The sequence below is a fragment of the Anneissia japonica genome, unplaced genomic scaffold (genome assembly GCF_011630105.1).
Source record: "Anneissia japonica isolate Jap-2015-1 unplaced genomic scaffold, ASM1163010v1 scaffold287602_len1038180_cov171, whole genome shotgun sequence".
In the NCBI taxonomy this organism is placed as follows: domain Eukaryota; kingdom Metazoa; phylum Echinodermata; class Crinoidea; order Comatulida; family Comatulidae; genus Anneissia; species Anneissia japonica.
In genome coordinates this window covers 460,502-480,172 of record NW_022734061.1, presented here as the reverse complement: position 1 = coordinate 480,172, position 19,671 = coordinate 460,502, and the positions used below count along the sequence as shown (strand labels likewise).

Genomic DNA, 19,671 nt, shown 5'->3' with positions numbered 1-19,671 from the left:
ACTAATTAGAGATTGTTTACGTCTAACATACAATCCGATCATTTAATAATAATAGAAATAATTGTTGATTTTGTTATTTGTTAGCTCTGTAGACCATCTCCCATGAACACAAAATTGGGCAAATTTTAGAATGTGGACTTATACTTGGGAATCCCCTTTCCTTTTTTTTTTCGTATTTGAAACTGACTGCATTTTGTTTTGAGGGGTGGCCAACCAAAAGGTACTTTTGCAGTGCTGCATGCCAATTCAAAGCCTATCATTTTTTTTTTCTTCCCAGAAATTATTTATAAAAGTCAGCTAAGTTACTCTTTTAAATCATACCCTGGGCTTTTGCCCGAGGAAAGTCTGGTATGTAAAAAATGTAGGGGGCAGGCTTATGCCTGAGGTGGACTTATACCCAAGAAACTACAATACTTCTATTATTTTACTGCACTATGTAATACAGTACATGTTTTTTCTTAAGGTTCAATCGCCTGTGTTTTCTGTTAGGTTGTTTTTGTTTTCTTCACTACCTATTATAGTAACTCTCATGGGTGCAATGCCACTCCCATTGGTACAATGCCGTACCCATCCACCTGTTATTCGGGTCACCTTTCTTCATGCCTTTCAAATACAACTGTGCACTCTTCTTTATATGCAAATTAACCATTTAACCTTCTATGGTAATACTCGACATAAAGGTAAAAGAGGAAGACAAGCTTTCCTTTCAATTAATTTCCAGAAAAAAAATAAAAAGCACGTCCTGTTTGTTAAAAAATTTCAATGTAGATTAACATTTCTAATGCAGGAAAATTCATCGTTCAATCAATCCCTAATTGATGGAGTATATTGCAATCAACTTTCAAAATCAAACTCCAAGATTTCAACCACAAAAAATAGAATTTATAAAATGAAATGTAGAATATATTTCCCTATATACTTGTATTCATTTAAGGTCATTCAGTATTTTTATCTCCTTATCTCCTTATTAAGTTAATATATTTTACTATTCTCCCTTCTGAGAACAACCTTACAGAACAAATGCCAACCTCACAAGTAAATTTCTTACCAGATTTCTTTATTTGGGACGAAAAATGATTCAAATCAGATCAAATGCAGATATATTATTTGTCATAAAAAGCATTTCACGAATATTGTTTCAAGAAAGAATATTTAGAAAGGTGAAAATGTTGTTAAATTGATTGAAAATAATAGATAGGATTGTATAGTATGATTTCCTATGAATGTGAATGTCAAAAGATTATCACTGTCACAAAAATGTGGATGTTGTATGGAACTTTAAACAAAGTTGCCTTAGGCATTGACTACAACAACATTGTTTTCAAAGGTTGTGAATTATTATTGTTATAATACAGGAGTCTGTGACGCTGTCGGATCATCGTAGAAACCTTTCCAACGCATTGTGACATTTTAATGTCTTTTATTAGGTTTCGTTGATTAAACAAATCAGGTTTACAATCAAAATATATTTGTCATGTCATGAGTTAGTAATATACAAATGTTAAGTAGAATTTATCCATTCAAATAATTTTATCCTCAGGTTTTATATCTCAAGAGTATTGCATTTTAAAATTGCTATAATGCTAATCAATCAATCATTCTATTTATTTGGTGACATTTGGTGACATTTATGCAAGGATCATGTCACAGTGTGTTTATGTTTATGGTTGTTATTTCTAAGGATTATGTTTGGTTTTTCTGGCCTTGTGGTTTTTTTATTTGATTTGATATCTTTCTTTTATTCTGGATAAAACTCATTCGTTACATATGTACTGATCTACCAGTGAGTTAATTGGCCGAGCGGTTAAGTCAGCGGTACCGTAACCTTCAGCCATAATATAGGCGCTGGTTCGAATGGCTCACTCGCCAATGGTTCCGGCGGTGGAACAAGTCTTCTCGTATAAGGACTAGTGTACGCATTTGGCTCAAGTGTACTATAAGGAACCGGTACATCATTCGAGAAGAGTAGGGGGTTACCCCGGTCTACTGGTCAATTAAGTCCCCTGTTGTTTAATGGATATGCCACGTAGCATAGTGATTATGTTCGCTGATTGGCATAACCTTGGCTCTCGTGCCTAAACAAATGAAGTTAAATGAAATGAAAACCATGAGGTCCACATTTGAAACTTACATAGAGAAATATATAATTAAAACCCTGCTTTAAATCACTGTGTACAGTGAATACATATTATAAATTGTTATTTTATCTCCTTTCATTATATCTTAAGTAGCAAACTAGGGCTGCATTTTTTTAAAATGGATAAAAACATAGCAAAGAGTTTCCGTCGAAAGTATTTGGAATAATATATATGAGGTTCATACCATAAAATCCTAGGAGAGGATTGCCTTATTCACTTGTGATAACATTCCGAAGGTTCCCACACTTGGAAACATGTCTAGAATGATCACGCATTGGCTAAAACGATAGTTACTTTGAACATTAATGTCTAGGACAATCATGAATGCCATAAATAGAAAGGAGTTGTGACCCTCTTCTCTCCAGTTCTTTGGTAAGGTTGTTGAGGCAGATACATAAATTGAAATTTCATCACGTTTTAAATTCCATTCTCACTGGAAGGCTTTCTACAGTACACAGAAAAATCTGATTATTAGGACCTTCAGTACTCTGCTGTCTAAGTCTCTACATGAGGCCTTGAGTTTGATGTTTAGTCATGAGAAAAATTCTGGTTGTCATAGGGTTTGAACCAAGGACCTTTTAATTTGAAGGTAAGCACCAATTTATAGCTCCACCCCACCAATCACCATTTTCTTACATAGTTTAATTCTTCTGTTTTCAATTCTTCTTCCGAAGGGACTTTAAAAAGTTTTAATTCATATGCAGTAGAATCCCTATGAAGGGGACACCATTGGTACCAAAAGAAAGAGTCTCCTTAATGGGGTTGTCCCCTCAATAGGGGTTGACCATAGTGTTAAAAAGATATATTTTCTCCTGTTTTCTGGCTGAAATAGTGTCCTCTTAATAGGGGGTTAAGGAGGGGTTCTACTGTATAATAAATAATTTAGAATAATCATTAAATTCTTTATTATTGTATGGTATTTATAATCTTTGCTATTTATTAATACCAATAACAGAAGGCATTACACAAGGCAGACAAAATGCTCTAAATATAACAAAAAGTCTTCCTTTGAAGGTTTGCAGTGGTTTTGGTCTTAAGGTAAAATATCTTGTAACCTTTGATAGGAATTAAACCTAGCAACCCTGTATTGAAAGGCAAGCATCTAAACCACCAAGCCATATTTCATTGTTCTTAATTGAAAAAGTCAAGAACAAGGAAGTCTTTGTTTCCTTAAAATGTGAAAATTGATCTCTAAAACATACATATTAAACATTTAACTTTCATCCTACACTTGCCCTTTTCTGATTATAATGCTCTAAAAATAGTATTTAAGAGAACTTTTCCTAGCGTACAGACATAATGGACAGGCACCTTCAAATGGACAGGCACCTCCAAAGAACGTGATTTTTCACAGTAAACTGATAAGCGATTTTCAAAGCCAGTTTTCTAAAAATACACTTAAGTAAGTAAATTTGATTGCCCATAACTTCGCCATGAACTATCATATCAAAGTGTGTTTTTTTTTTTTTTTGCATTTTGAATATAATAATGTCTAGTTTCAAAATATGTACAAAATTCAATTTTGAAAATTTCAACTTATCCCTCCTTTGGCTTGGCTCTGCCACAAATTGGGAGCACTAGCTGTAACATACTGTAGGCTAAAAACTTATTTGGTGGGTTTGTGCATCATTTTAAAAAAACGACTAGAAATTGTAAAATTGCGAAAATTATAGGCCGCAAAATATTTCAAATTGTAAAATTGAGAAAAATTAAGGGCTGCGAATATTAAAGGAGTTACAGTAATTCTTTTATTTAGGTTTGTGCAAATTGATCGTTGGAGATTTCTCATTTTTACGTTTATTCATAGCCACCTTAATTTATTAAATACTAATTTTATAAGTAAATCCGTGTAGAACTGAACATGTCCTTTAGAACCATAAACAAATTGAACTGACAAGAATGCCTAATAGAGCCGTTGGCAATGCTTGTGTGGCGGAGCTCTGAACCACAACCTTTTACCACTCGTGTTCAGTAACGATAGATCAATAGTTTCGAAACGTACACATGCATTAGGTAGCAAACTGTGAATGTGATATTTCTCATAGGCAGCTGATGAATAAAACATTTTATTTTAGATTGCTGCTATGCAATAATAATAGCAAATACATACACCTGTCAGTGAGGATCTGTTTGACCTTTCTCTTTGTTTTTCATTGTGTGCGTATGTAACTCATATTTTATTAAAATATTCTTAAAAAACAATAGTGCACATTGGTATTAAACCTTTGAAGCCTATAGCAGTTACTACTATTACGGCACATTGTGCCTAAATATTTAGGTTTTTTTTCCCCCAAATTGTTACCTACTGTTTTCTCCTGTTTTTCGCATCTGTAAAGTGGATGTGGGTGCCACAAGTCTCCCTGAAAAGAAATAGGCAATTAAGAACATGCCATATTTCTTTATTGTTATTGTAATTGTATTTGCCTTTGTTATTGTTATTACCTCAGCCAAGGAGGTTTATGTATTCACCGTTGTCTGTTAGTTTTAGCAAGATTACGGCAAAAACTACATAATGAATTGATTCTTCATGAAATGTAGTGGAATGGTACATGATAATCTACAAAAGAGATGATTACCTATTTGGAAGATGTAAATTTTTAAAATGAGTATATGCATCAATTTTTATTAATTAATGCATCTTAAGATGATAATATTTTGAGAATCAACATTGCCTTACAAAGTCGGCTAATAAAACAAATAATTTTCCTACTGGCTTTATACATCATTTATATTCTGCATAGTGATCCTGACTCTCGAAGTCTAGTTTTTGAAAAGTTAGCATCAAAAATAATGATCTGTTGCTATTAGCATCATGTTTTTCAAGAAATAGCATCTAATTTTTCAAAAATTTATGTTTAGAGACATTTACCAAGAATTGGCAATATTAGCAAATGAGGAAGGTGACGAATTGTCATTATGTCTAATGGAACCCTGGGGACAGTGTTTCCGTGACAATGCTCTCAACTATGTCTTTTTCACGCATGTAATGGTAGATAAATCGTTTTGAAACATTGTAAATGTTACGTTTGTCAAAACAGTGTTGAATAAAACATTTCATTTAAAATTTTTCTCAAGAGTATAGTACTGAAGTAGAATCAGTGATTTGCAAAAATTTTGGAATTTTATCGCTTTTTCAAGGGAATATTTGATAAGTCTGTCACTAAGCAATTGGCTGAGAGGTATTTTTTCTGCTTCTTGTGCTGAAAACCTTGGTTTAAACCCACCCAGCGTCCAGTTATAATTAGACTCCCTCGAATAACTATTGTATTGAAAGTTAGACATGAGGACAATGTTTTCTATTCGTATGTGTCCGTTATATGTTGTAGATAAGTTGGGCAGCGCTGTGGGTCCCAGTGCGAATTTTTGATTTCCATTTGAATGAGGACAAATAAAGAATTATTCTTATTCTATTTAATCATTGTTTGATTTGATTTATATATTTAGAGAAGTTCTTATCAATACGAAAAAATCATTCTCTTTTAAAAAGCCAACTCGGACAACATTAGCAGATGCAGGCCGAGGTAATTTTTCCGCATCGCGTAGTGTCAGTCTGAGCAGAGACAATATGTGATACGCGTCGGGCTGCATCCATGTGTGTGTGTGTGTGTGAGAACGTTGTTGACTCAATGCAAGCCTTGAGACTAAAACTGACGCAGAACAGATTGTCGCAAACAAATGAACGTTAAATTTGTCAGTATACGACCAAATATGGTAATATCTCCCTGGTTATATATAATTTACTAACGTGCATTTGAAGGCAAAGAAAATTGTAGAATTTGCCTTAGGAAAAGTACCGTTAGTACACCCGCAAACATTTTTTGACATAATGTATGCAGAGTTCATTTTCATGTAGCGGAGCAGTAGTTTGGTGGTTAAGATGCTTTCTTTTATAATTTCAGGTTTCTGTCACTGCTGCATTTTTTTTAATGTTTAAACAACTCCACTCCCTAAGTCTGTAAGTGGTGCAGTGTACTTACTGTTGGATGTAAAGGAAATCTTCTTCAAATATGCACTGATTAATAATTTTAACTGCTTTCTTATTTCAAATTTGGTACTGTTTTAAATCTTTCATGGATATATTGAGAGCAAAGAATTTCTTCAATGGATGTACTTAAGTAAAGTCTGAGCCAGTGTGATCACTATTTGAATCACTGTTTTATTTCTGTTTTGGTTTTTAATTAACAATTTGCAGTTATCAAAAATTGTTATCGAGAACACTAACATTTTCTTATCTTTATCCTGGATTTCATATTCTATTACAAAAGATGTTTGTAATGTGTACCACACCTTAAAATCTAACGATACTGCAGAAGGTAACTGACAAGTTAAAAATAATATACTGCAGTTCCTCTGATATGCCTGATTAGTACAATATTGAGAGTGTGTTTTTACCGGGGAAATTCCCTATTTAATCAAAGGGCAATTTTTCAGCACTGCAAGCCTAATTCCAAGCTAATCATTTTTTAAAGATATTTATTAAAAATGGCATTTGCTAGTTTTGGACCTCAGAAAAGTGGTGTTTGATTGGAGGTGGCGTTTAATGTGGCGTTTAATGGGAGGAGTCTTTTAATTAAAGACCACTTTTGGAACCGGTGTTTTCATGGTCTTTAGCAACTTTGATCTTTTAATAGAAAAATGATTATTATAAAAATAAAAGATAAACATTCATTTGGGGGTCTTAATTAAAAGTGTTCTTTAATTGGAGGGAGACCTGAATTTTCATCATATAGGCCATGTAAAATAAAACAATTGGTAGCATCCTTATGTTATCAATTTTCATGGTAGGGAGGGAGGTTTTTTTTTTTTTTTTTTGCATCGAACATGAAAAAAGAGTTTTGCAAGGAAAATTTGCAAAAAAAGAAGAATAAAACAACAGAGACCAAAATTATATACAAGCATCTATAGCAAACAGAAAATTTACCTATGAATAAAGGCGTCATAATGCAATTATCTCTATGTATTATCATGCACAATTCACTCCTCAACACAACAGGCATCATGGATACCATATGTGGCTACAGTATAGGCCTATAGAACAACAGTAGAGCATAGAACTGCAAGTGGACTGGCTAGTGTGCGGACAGGTGGTAAACAAACCTATATTAAATTGAGTTTGTGAGTGTATTGTAAAAAAAAAAAATAATAATAATCGGGTCGGTGGCCTTTTTGATGGTAGGGAGGAGATGCTAACCAATTATTTTATTTTACATGGCCTAATGAATCTATTATCCCATGTACTTGAGGTGATGGATACACCAGGAACTGTTTAGTCTTTCCTGTATAATCCTCATTAAGGGGAGTTGTTTGTCGAGCGTTTTCGCCCATTCAGGTTCCAACAGCTCTACTTGGTATAGCTAACTTCCTGTTGTTGAATTCCTTATCTGATACTTGCCAACAGACACACACATATCAGTCAGTCACTGCTATAGCATGCAGACCTGTTCAATGATCGTCATCATGCGAGGTATTGTATAATTTATCGGGGTTAAGATTAGCTTTGTTCTGTGCTTATTGTTTCTCTTTCGAGACTGATGTTCATCTGAGAGCGTGAGAATGGAAACACTCTTACTGAGTAAACACAAAAGGTGATTGCACTTGTAAAATCTGTCGATAGGAATTATGCTTTGTAGCGCATCGTCGTTGACAGGTTTAGTACGAGATGTCAGGTTAGCGTTCGGGCGGATGTTAAGTGGCTGACATAATAAATAGTACGATAATGTACTACACTTCATCAAGATGTAGTAGTGTGTACATTAAGCAATGAATATTCTATATATTTTTTTCTATTGCACTACAATATGCAGTATTTCAGGTGGCGGTTGCTTTACTATATTTTTGTGATTGCAAACAAATTCCTGTTGAACTGTATAAAGAGAATATTGTACACAAACTAAAGGTAACAGTTGTATATAATAGTAGTAGTCGAGAATATATATAATATACTGTAGTGAAAGTAGATTTGTTAATCATCGAAGCCTTGGCTTATGAATGTGAATTTCTGCTATGTATGTCCTATTGTATTAAGCAGCTACACTTATCATCGTGTGTGTACATTTCCAATTATGGTATTAATTTATGTACTGTACTTACCGTCTGCGGTTGTAGGGAAGTGCATGAGAAATCGAGAGTTTCTTTTGTTCAGTTTTATATTTTTATAATTATTCATTAGTTAATCTTTTATCCATTGATGATGAAATGTATGATATCAGATTGTATCTGAAGATTTATTGATGTTTGTAATTGCAATGTATTTGAGACTTCTTATGATAGGGTCTTTCACTTACTGTTCAGACCAAGAGAAAGGCAAACAGCTAATAGACAAATAAACATACAAAGAATTTTTTTTCATCCTTTTCATAGGAAAGCAAATGGTCATAATGATGATCTCGTTCTCAAAGACATGATACAATTTTTGTTTTAATACAAGTTAAATTTATAATAATTCTTTATTTGTCCTTGTATATGTATGCCTACACACTGAGAAATTCGGGCTGGGTCCCCGGGGACCCGCGGCTGCCATAGCTCGGCGCCAACTACCCCACTTACTCTACAACATCAAACGGATACATACGTGGAACTTAACCCGCATAACTCTCCTGAGAGGGTTATTCGAGGAGCTGAGCGTTTTGTTATTATAAAAGACCCGAATTCAATACTCGATGCAGAGCCGGGTATCGAACCCGGGCCCAGGCGTGCAAGAAGCAGGAACCATACCAATTATCCAAAAGCTCAGCTCAAATTAAATTAATTAATATCTATAATCTAATTTCTAATATGTTGTCAAATTTTGAGACATCAAAAAGGTTTTTGATAAAAATTGAGACTCAGATCTAATTTGAAAACAAAAATGTTTATAGTACAAGTGTTTACAAATTAAACAAACCTTGTTTAGTATTCCTTTTTGAGAATTCCATGCCCTGTGTTATGTTTTGTATGTAAACGGTAACTGTTTTGCGTAAAGGAAGAAGCTATAAAACTTGATTCTCAAAGACATGAGCATATGGCCAATTGGAGAGTTAGGCGAGTGAAGGACCATATCTAGTATCCATTGTATGTTGTAATATATGGCCAATTAGAGAGTTAGGCGAGTGAAGGACCATATCTAGTATCCGTTGTATGTTGTAATATATGGCCAATTGGAGAGTTAGGCGAGTGAAGGACCATATCTAGTATCCGTTGTATGTTGTAATATATGGCCAATTGGAGAGTTAGGCGAGTGAAGGACCATATCTAGTATCCGTTGTATGTTGTAATATTTGTTGGGTGGCGCTGCACTGTGGCTGCCACAGATCTCCAGGGATTCAGCCCAAATTTCTACAGTGTGTTTTACATTTGAGGACAAATAAAGAATATTGTCTCACACTATTTTTCAGCCCCTTTTTGTATTATTTGTACACAGAAGATACAGGTCTCTCTCTAATTATAGACCCCTCCAATTAAACTCCACCTACAACCAAATACCACCTTTCTGCAGTCCTAAATGAATTACCTAGCTTTTATTTTTATAAGAATAAAGTTTATAATTCAAGAACAAAGCTGCTAACGACTATGAAACCCCGGCCCCAAAAGTGGTCTTTAATTGAAGGGAGACCTATATACTGTATATATTTATTGGAAAATTGAAGTTAAAAATATAAAATGTATTCATCAACTGCAGCTGGTGCTGAATTTCAAAAATAATAATTCATTTCTTGAGTGGAAGCACTTTATTTAAATTTTCTGCACCAAAAGTTGGTATGTTATAGTAGGTTTGAATATCAGTGTATCACATGCGACATGAAATACTCCCCCAAGGAGCTGTGTACACGTCCCTCAGGTGTTCGATCTTAATGACTTGGATAATTACATAATGTCTTTGCGCTGTCTGCTATAAATATTAATTATAGTGCTTCTTTTTCAACTCTTTGCAGAGATGGCATCGACGATGGTTTATTCTGCGGTCTAACAATGGCCTGAGCACGCTAGAATATTACAAAGACGAAAAAAGTAAAGCCCCGATTAAGGTCATTAACCTGGATGAATGTGATCAGGTCGACGAGGGCCTGACCTTCAGTGCCAAGCCGGCGTTTGGGTTCATCTTCGATTTGAAGACAAAAGATCGCAAGTATTTTTTGGTGGCCGAATCGGAGGAGGAGATGAGTCGCTGGGTGCAACAGATATGTAATGTTTGCGGTTTCTTCTCAGAAGAAAATCCAGGCAAGTTGATTGGTTAAAAGTCAAGCCCCAGTGGCGGCGCTACAGGGGAGGTGGGGCTAGAGGGGGCTGCCTCTAGCAGCCAACTGGAAAAATCGTGGCACCCTCACTGTTAAGCCCTGTAAAGGTCATACCATGGAAAAAAAGCTGATATATTTAATTGGACATAAGTAGGGGGTGGACTTTTACCGACGGTGGGCTTATACCTGAGGAACCACAGTAATAACAATAATGATTTATATAGCGCTTTTAATTTAAAGCGACAAAGCACTGATTGTGTGTTACAATTCTTGTGCATGAAGGACTTGTAGTGTTCCAAATAATCAGTGCTTCGAGCATCGGATTGAGATTGTACGAGATACAGTATACGACATGATAAGAAAAATAACTCTTCACTATTTTGCAATTGTGTTTGCAACTGATGAAATTATGACAAACTTCGTACATGTTTGTAAATTGCTTGCTATTTTAATGTAATTCAAAATTATTACTGCAGTAACAGATCCAAGAATTTGAAATAAAATCTTTTAGAAGTTTGACAATGCTCTGTAGGTAGTCATTTAGAAAACTTATGCCACCTTTGCAACTTACCTTAAAAAAATGACATTAAGTGAGTTACCCAATTTGTCACTCTTACAATCAAAGAAACTGTGGAATGTGACAATAGTTAAGGTAACTAGTTCTTATCTATCGTTTTCAGTTTGTGTGAAATTTCTGTGTATCGCTTTTAGTTGTGTAAAATTGCACAACAAAGTTCAAAATTATATAAATTTATTTAGATCTTATTATATTAGTAGTTTTAATGGTACCATTGAAAAACAGACATATTAATAAGTTTGGATATAAATTGTGACCCAAGCTCACAAACAGGCTGTAAACTCGCACAGCACTGTATTGAGAAACAAGCCTCAATACCCAGAATAGGGCGTAGAATGTGAATTTTGTGTGAATTTGGTTTTTGGGTAATAAATAAAGTATAAATATTAAGTTTACCATTCCTGAAGTTATTCCTGAATTCAAACTGTAAGAGGTAAAATTTAGCCACTTTCGGATGGGAGCTCATGAAAAATGAATAGAAACCTGCCGAAAATAAAAGCATTTTTCTCAAAACTTGATTTAAGAAAGTTGATAAGATGGCAATTATTCAAACGGTCATAACCTTGCTTCCAGACACCCGATTGAGTTCATTTAACTGTCATTTTAAAGTAAATAATATGTTCTATGCCATTATATATGCCATCATTTTGGCCTGAGGACGAGTTTACAGCCTGTTTGTGAGCTTGGGTCACGATTTATTGTTATTGGCAAGTTCAATGAATGTTGGATAATATAATAAAATAATAATATAATAATAAATTTTAATAATGTTCTGCATTTTTATGTTTTATAGAAGAGGAGGAGGATACATCTCCATATAGTCCTTCCCCAGATCCTGGCTTACCAATGCTACCTGTACAATCAGCAGATCCAGTGTTAAATACACACCCAGAATCACAAGCAATGATTCCACCCCTGGAAACAAATGGAATACTCCAGCATGATACCGTACCACCAGAAGACAGAAATGATTCCTATCTCAAACTTTGGGTGGAAAATGGAGATATTCAAAATGGACACACTGACATGGGGGAAAGAACGGCAAGTGTTCCAGAACTGCCTCCCCCTTCACCCCCAAAAGAGATCTATAGTGTCCCTAGGAACCAATCAACGTATGACGTGCCACCCCCTCCTGTTAGTTGGAATGCACCTGTGTACGATATTCCTCCATCATCACGGTTTGTTGAGGACGTACGAGCTATGGAAGATAAAGATGTTGAGCATCCAATTTATAAAGCAGTCCCGCGACGAAGTACATCTGTAGATGTACCAAGCAGAAACTTTGAACAGCAAATCTCACAAACTAACTGCGATGGTGATGACTCATTTGGACATACACTGGAGGACGATGATGACGACGATGGCGACGAAGATGACTCTCCATACCAGGTACCACCAAACAACCAGTCTGTGCTCAACCACCGATTGCTTGTCCATCTCACAAATGATGATGTTAGCAAATCAACAGATGACTTAGCGCAAAAGTTCAAGTTAATCTCACAGTCAAATCAAGCCCGGCCTGTTAATACTGGAAGCGAGTCTGAGAACATTTATATAAATGACGTGCAAAGGAATGTAAACCAGGATGTGCCTCCAAGGCCCCCTAAGCCACCGTCTTTGACAATGAGCGAAGCAAACAGTTTGTCCAGCGTTGTTTCCCCATTTAGACAACAAGATGATTGCGTGTTTGACTCGTACCCGATGTGTTATGAACCAATGGTGGCTAACCAACCATATAAATCACCTCCCATTAAGGCACCTCCCCGCCCTCCAAAACCAGACTCTTTACGAAATAATAACAGTGGGCCAGCTACGCCACCTCCTAGTTTTGAGGATTCTTTTGCGCATTCACGACAGACTGGAATATCTCCGCGGCAGCTTGAAGGACGTTTATCAGAGACCGTTGCTTTTGATGATTTATATGCACCAATGAGCGCTACCAACACAAGATCTCCATCGTTATCATTTGTAAGTTCAAACGGTTCCATAAGTTTGGAGCAGTTTTATCCTTCAACTCGAAAAGAGTCCGGAGAAGGCTACTTGAATCTTCGCGACGATGAGAAATGTTCGATAACTTCGCCGTCTTGCCTCGTTTCTGGCGGTTTTTACATGCCGATGCAAGGCACGGCCAATCCAAGTCCCAGCTTCACAAAACCGACAACGGATACACATTATTTACCAATGCAAAGCAGTTTGGACGATACAACAGATGACTACTATGCCGGGCTGAGAGAACAACCAAGAGTACCTCCACATTCTGTGCCTCCACCGCCAGTGCGTGCACCGGTAAGACACAGCTCTGTACCTCAACGCCTTGTACCGCCACCTGTTGACCGATCTATCAAACCAAACAGAATTGAAAGTAAGTAATTTGTTTTTTTACAAATTCTATTAATATATCCTAATGGATTTGTGACTTGGTGGTGTGATCTCCTTCTGATGTCAGAAATTTGCGCTATGTGGTTGTTCAGTTTTTCCTCCCGCTGATGTCAGTCGCATCCCAGAGGCCGTCTTCTAGCATCCAAAAATATGCTGGGTCTGACTGTTTTAGGAACTCCTTGACTGGGTTAGCTTCATAGATTGTCACGGATCACGCTGAAGGAGACTGCTTTATTTTAATCCATCACGAGGGTCACGATAACATGGTTTCCAGGGCTTGTGCAAATAGCGTTCATTTTGATAATGATTTATTTGCTTCTCGACAAAGCATATTCAGGGAATTTTACGATGTGTGCGATCTATTTCGCCAGCTGACATGAGTGCTATGTGCTTGTGCCAAAGTTCATTCATGACATTCATTACCCTTGTTTACAAACAATTTACCGCATGCACTGCTTTCAGCAATTGTGATTATTATTAAACACGATATATTGGCAAAAGCAGAACAAATGCCAACAGTTGTTTTGCTCATAAAGCTCATTGCACATAAAAGCTATGTACTATACTTATGCAGCTAACGGTTAGCAGGATCCAGATTATAAACATATGCGCTCACCCGTGCGTTCATACAAGAAAAATCCCTGATTCAGATATCAGGACGATGACGATGGGATCACTGGCCAATAGAAAACTGGAAATTGGAAATGCGTACGTGTGATTGGTTAATGATAGATAAACTTGCTAACCGATAGTGCTCGCTAACAGTTAGCATATCCGGATCTTGGTAACGATTAGCGCTAACCGATCGGGTTGCCTCACATGGGTACTGACGATAAGCGCTGACGGTTAGCTCCCGTTTGGGATACTGGGGCTCTAGCGTGAACCTGACCTTAGTTTTATAGTGTTCGCTAGTAATTGGCAATTTCTTACCTACTGACAGAAAAGCTTTTGTGTTTAAACGTCATGCTTTGTGTTAATATTAGTGCTATTCATGTGAGGTTTTTTTTACTACAGGTGATAGCATGGGAATGCATGGAAGCTACTATGCAACAGATGTTGAAGTTCCGCGTATGGATAGAAAAACCAGAAGTTTCCACAAAACTCGAGAACATAGGTAAGGATTTTTGTCCAAAAATGAAGTCCATGTATTTACTTATCTCTGATTCAAGTTTATTTAAAATCATATTCGCAACTTCCAAAAGAAGTTGAATTGTATTGATTTGTACAGTAACATTAAAATACATTAGAATATAAATATATATATATATATTTAAAGTACAAGAGATAAAAATTGCATACAAATTGAAAGAGAATAAAATTTATAATTAAAATTATATATTTATATAGTAAAAGATGCAAGTTAATATGATAGTTCAAAGGTTAAACTGGTGGTAGGCATTGTGTGTGTGCTGTACTGTAGAGAGCCTAGACCTCTGCATATCTACGATCCATGAACTGTTAGTGACATACTACGATTTCTAGTCTAGCTCAGGTTCACAAAGGATCAAGAAAATTTGAAAACTCAACACACACAGTATTTTGAACAATTGTATTGCCTTTCCTTGCCTTTTGTTTATCACGTTAATATTTTCCTATATCTTCGCACTGGTCACAGATACCTATTGTGATTGTCAAGCCATGTGGTTTCATCTGAGAATGTGTGCACAATGCATCGCCGGGAATCCTTATCGGCCATCAGATTTGGAAGGTCGTTAATTTGTTGGTTGATGTCCCTTGCCACACAGTCAATAAACTTAAGGGGTCTTCTTCCTCTGCATGTGCATGGAAGCTCAACCAGATGACAGCAGGGATGGTTTGATTCTTGGCGGGAACACTTACTTAAAATATACAAATTAGGCAATTCAGATATGGAATTAAATTTGTTTAATTCATGACAGATAGCAGGGGCGAATTTAGGGGAGCCGGGCCGGCCCCGGACTTCCCCTTTTGGAAAGTCAAAAAAAAAAGAAAAAAATGATCACCTAAAATGCCTCAGCGGTTATTTTTGGGCATCTAGAACACAAAAAAGACACCCTAGACTAGAGTTATCTCAATCGGTCCCACTTTTGCCCCCCCCCCTCTTTTGGACATCTCTGGATCCACCCCTAGATCTGTCTCTTATACACATCTAGATGTGTATAAGAGACAGAGCTACGCCACCTCCTAGTTTTGAGGATTCTTTTGCGCATTCACGACAGACTGGAATATCTCCGCGGCAGCTTGAAGGACGTTTATCAGAGACCGTTGCTTTTGATGATTTATATGCACCAATGAGCGCTACCAACACAAGATCTCCATCGTTATCATTTGTAAGTTCAAACGGTTCCATAAGTTTGGAGCAGTTTTATCCTTCAACTCGAAAAGAGAGATGTGTATAAGAGACAGAAGGATAGATAGTTTGCCCTAATGGGGAAATGTTATTTATTATGTAGTGAACATATACTATATGGACATGATCATGTCATCTCACATCCATATATGGGCAAAGCATATGTATTTGTCAAGTGTGAACAGAGCCTTGTGTGTGTATGTGTATTGGGGAGGGGTGTGTGTTGATGTGTGTGTGTGTTAGTGCATACTAGCTACTGATTGTAAAAATATAAATCAACCACAATCATAACATTCATAATTATAAAAAAATAGTAATTCCATGTTAATATGTAAATGTTTTATATATATGTGGGAGGGTATTAAGTGGAGAGGGGTAGAAATGGGAACTATGGGAAAAGACCAAAGCAGAAAGGATCAAAGAAGGGAGGGGTAAAGAAGGGTTGGAAACGCAAGTGAGGTAAATTAAAGGTAAACACAAAAGGGTTGTGGGGAGGGGGTGATAGTAGAGATATAAAAGTGCAAAAACCAGAAAGAAGAGATAAAGACCAAAGGAAAGAAAGGAAAAAGGTGTAGTTATTTTAAGCAAATACATAAGATACATTCAGTCTAACTGTTAAACGCTGTCCACACTATCAAATTGCATATGACAAAATACCTGTGATTTACCTATGTACAGTATAGGCATGTCATTACACCATCATGCCCATATATGTGCTTGACATTACACCATCATGCCCATAATATGGGTGTGATGTAAATCATCATTCGGATCCCATGTGTGTGATATTACATCACTATGATCATATATATGTGTGATATTACATCATCTTTCTCATACAGATTATGGGTGTGTTATTACATTACTATGCCCATATATAGGTGGGATATTACATCATGCCTATATATGGGTGTGATATTACATCATGCTCATATATTGGTATGATATTACATCATCATTCCCATATATGGGTGTGATATTACATCATGCCCATATATGGGTTGGATATTGCATTATCATTCCCATATATGGGAGTTATAATTATTACATCATCATACTCACATATGGGTGTGATACTCCATCATCATACCCATATATGGCAAAATCACAGATATTTGTCACTGAAGGTTTAATAGTTTGGACCGAGCATTAATTAAGATTGTTGTAAGTTTAGATACATATTTTAAGATTTTAATTCCATAGCAATGTGTCCATATAATGAACTTGTTAATATGAACATTTCCATAAGCATCTTTTGATGTTTTTAGTATTGTTTTTTTATTTTTTCAGTGAGGTTTGATGTATGGTTAATGAAAGTTGCAAGCAATTATTATATGCTGCAACATATCATTATTAAAAGTAGAATAATATGTTTTATTATTTCTAACCATACATTGAAATGAAGATATAATATTTTTTAAATGAATGACAATAGACCAAAATTGAAAAACAAAATATTTTAAAGTATTGGGTGTGATTATTGATGTGGTTAAGTTTTAAAATATTAAGTAAGGTTATTGACTTAAGAGGTTAAAACATGCTCAATTAATATTCCTTTGTATTACTTTATATAATATATAAGTTGAACCAACTCAGTTATAAATAACATATTCCAGCGAAATTTTATGACTATTTTGTCGACATAGATAAAAACATATATAGCAGTGATGTTATGAAGCCAAATAAAATATTTTAATTCCAGATTTCAGTATTTGTTTACGGTTTGGTCACTTTTTCGTGCATTAAATGTGAATATTTATATACATGAGTGCTATCTCATTACACAATTAGTTTTTTGGATCCAGAGACCAAAACTTATTACAGGTCCCCTCTAATTAAAGACCCCTCCAATTTAAAATTGCCTCCAATTAAAGAGCACTTGTCTGTGGTCCCAAATGAACAAATGTATTGTATCTTTATTATTCTAATTAGAAACTAAAGATCTTGCTATGGTAACCCCGGTCCCAAAATTGGTATTTAATTGGAGGGAGACCTGTATTTATTATTATATACATGAGTTAGATCTCATTACACAATGATACTTTTTGATCCAGAGACCAAAACTGGGTACAGTATTTCCACCATTTTTTTGAGGCACAAGGGTTAAGGATATGCCAGAAAACTGAATTGCTCTTTTAAAGTCAGGCTCTGGAGGGAAAAAAAATTCTAATATGTTGTAGAACTGGTTTTTCCCAGTTCTTTGTCAAACAACTTTTTTCTGTCTTGGAAAAATCAGATCTAAAACATATCAAAATGTTTTTTTCCTTCGGAGTCTGACTTTAAATAGCAATCCCTTCACAGGACAAAGATGCTGTACATAGACTAAATTTCATTATGAGGTCTGGGAGTGAAGTTGATTTTGGTCGTAAAAATTTAAAAAATCCTAAATCCTGTAACTGTAACAGAAATCGAACCCAGGACTTCCGGTATTGGAAGGCAAGCATCTTAACCACCAAGCTTTTCTACTTCATCCAGTTCATAATATTTAACATTCACAACATTCATTTAACAACTTAAATTTTGTTGTTGCCATATCTGGAAGTGGAGATTTTAAAGGATCTAAGCCAGATTATCGAAACCCAGTTTGCCGAATGCCAGATTGCCGAATGCCAGATTGCCGAGTCCACTTTGCCAAATGGCAGTTTGCCGACTCAAAAACCATGCATCCCAGTTCACCAAAAGTCAATTAAAAGCAGTAAAAACATTATCGACAGCATAAAATGCTTGATCCTTCATTTCATTTCATTTTATTTTTAATTTTTACTGATGGCCATGCCTTCAAGTGTGTTTTCCCACAGCATTGTTGTTTTCCATTATTTTGTCTATAGACCTTTCCGGAGTGTCAGTCAAACTTAACAACTGACTAATCAGAAAAACGCTAGGAATACGCGCGCGTCTTACAAACACATGTTTTGTGCCACAAACGCACGTGTTCGTCGTCTTGCGGGACCTTAGCAACAATATCCAAGGGGCGGGGCTTAGCGGAAAGGTCCATTGTAGGACCTAAGCCTATTATCAGGGTTTTTTTTTTTTTTTTTATAGAAAAGAGGATTCTCCCACCCACCAAACCTACCCATAATTGTTCATCAATTCACGGGCACATACATAGCACATGTTCTCCTGCATTTTAATTTTAGCAGTATTCATTTATATAAAAGATTTTAGTAGGCTACAAAAAACCTTAATGCTTGAAGTTAGAAGAACCAACCACAGGGGTACATACATTTTCTCTGAAGCCTTTAATATCTATTTTTCTGTAAAATTGTAACAATTCAGTTTTTTACTACAAGTGCAATTATTATGAATAAATACCATTAGGATTGAACGAATCGTAAATGCCTAGCAGTCTACATTTTTTAACGTAGACTCGATATACGTCTATGGTCCATACGGTTATTTATCAATATCTGTCCTTTTACTAACGACATATTAATGGCTTTTGTTTATTTTTTTACTGGAATAAATGACTTGTTCCCTTAAACCAGGACAGAGTCGAACATTGACTTTTCAACAAAATCTGTAATTTAGTTTTCAGGCCATCACAGTGTTGATTTTAAGATCTTTGTTATTAACTATCTAAATGTCATCGAAAGAATTTTTGGAATAAATCACTACGAGTGAAGTCAAGCTTATCCTGAAACATTGCATCATTGTTTTTATTTACTGTACTAATTCTTAGTATCAATGGGGGCTAATGAAGCATACATTTTAAAGGCAATTAAATATCATTTTAGAGGCTACGATTTATTGGCTGGATCTCGGTAAGATACAAAATTGATAAGCAACAGCAAAATAGTAAACAGCCAGAAACATAGACCTAACAGAACTAGGGCTTTCGGACAACACTAGTACTTCCTCAGAGTGAGTGAGGGTTTGAACGACGCACTCGCCTATGGTTCTGGTGGTAGAACAAGTCTTCTCGGATAAGAACTATAAACCGTAGGCCCAGTGTATGCAATGGCTCGTGTGCATTATACAGAACCCAGTACATCCTTCGAGACGAGTAAGGTGATTATGTAATCGTAAATATGTAAT

At 35.7% G+C, this 19,671-nt stretch overlaps 1 protein-coding gene across 3 annotated transcripts in view; it reads left to right on the top strand.

Moving 5' to 3' along the window:
* Positions 1 to 14,479, top strand: part of LOC117116297 (GRB2-associated-binding protein 1-like) — a 39,311-nt gene extending 24,832 nt beyond the window's left edge. The window contains exons 1-4 of one of the 3 annotated variants that reach the window (XM_033260317.1): positions 5,799 to 5,849; positions 10,049 to 10,334; positions 11,722 to 13,290; positions 14,322 to 14,479. In XM_033260317.1, the coding sequence (XP_033116208.1) occupies positions 5,814 to 5,849; positions 10,049 to 10,334; positions 11,722 to 13,290; positions 14,322 to 14,425 (1,995 nt within the window). In that variant the 5' untranslated portion in view covers positions 5,799 to 5,813 and the 3' untranslated portion in view covers positions 14,426 to 14,479. Of the gene's footprint in view, positions 1 to 5,798; positions 5,850 to 7,607; positions 7,724 to 10,048; positions 10,335 to 11,721; positions 13,291 to 14,321 lie in introns of those variants that run through there. The other 2 variants (XM_033260319.1, XM_033260318.1) reach the window with 2 other exon arrangements.
* The last annotated feature ends 5,192 nt before the right edge of the window (positions 14,480 to 19,671 follow it).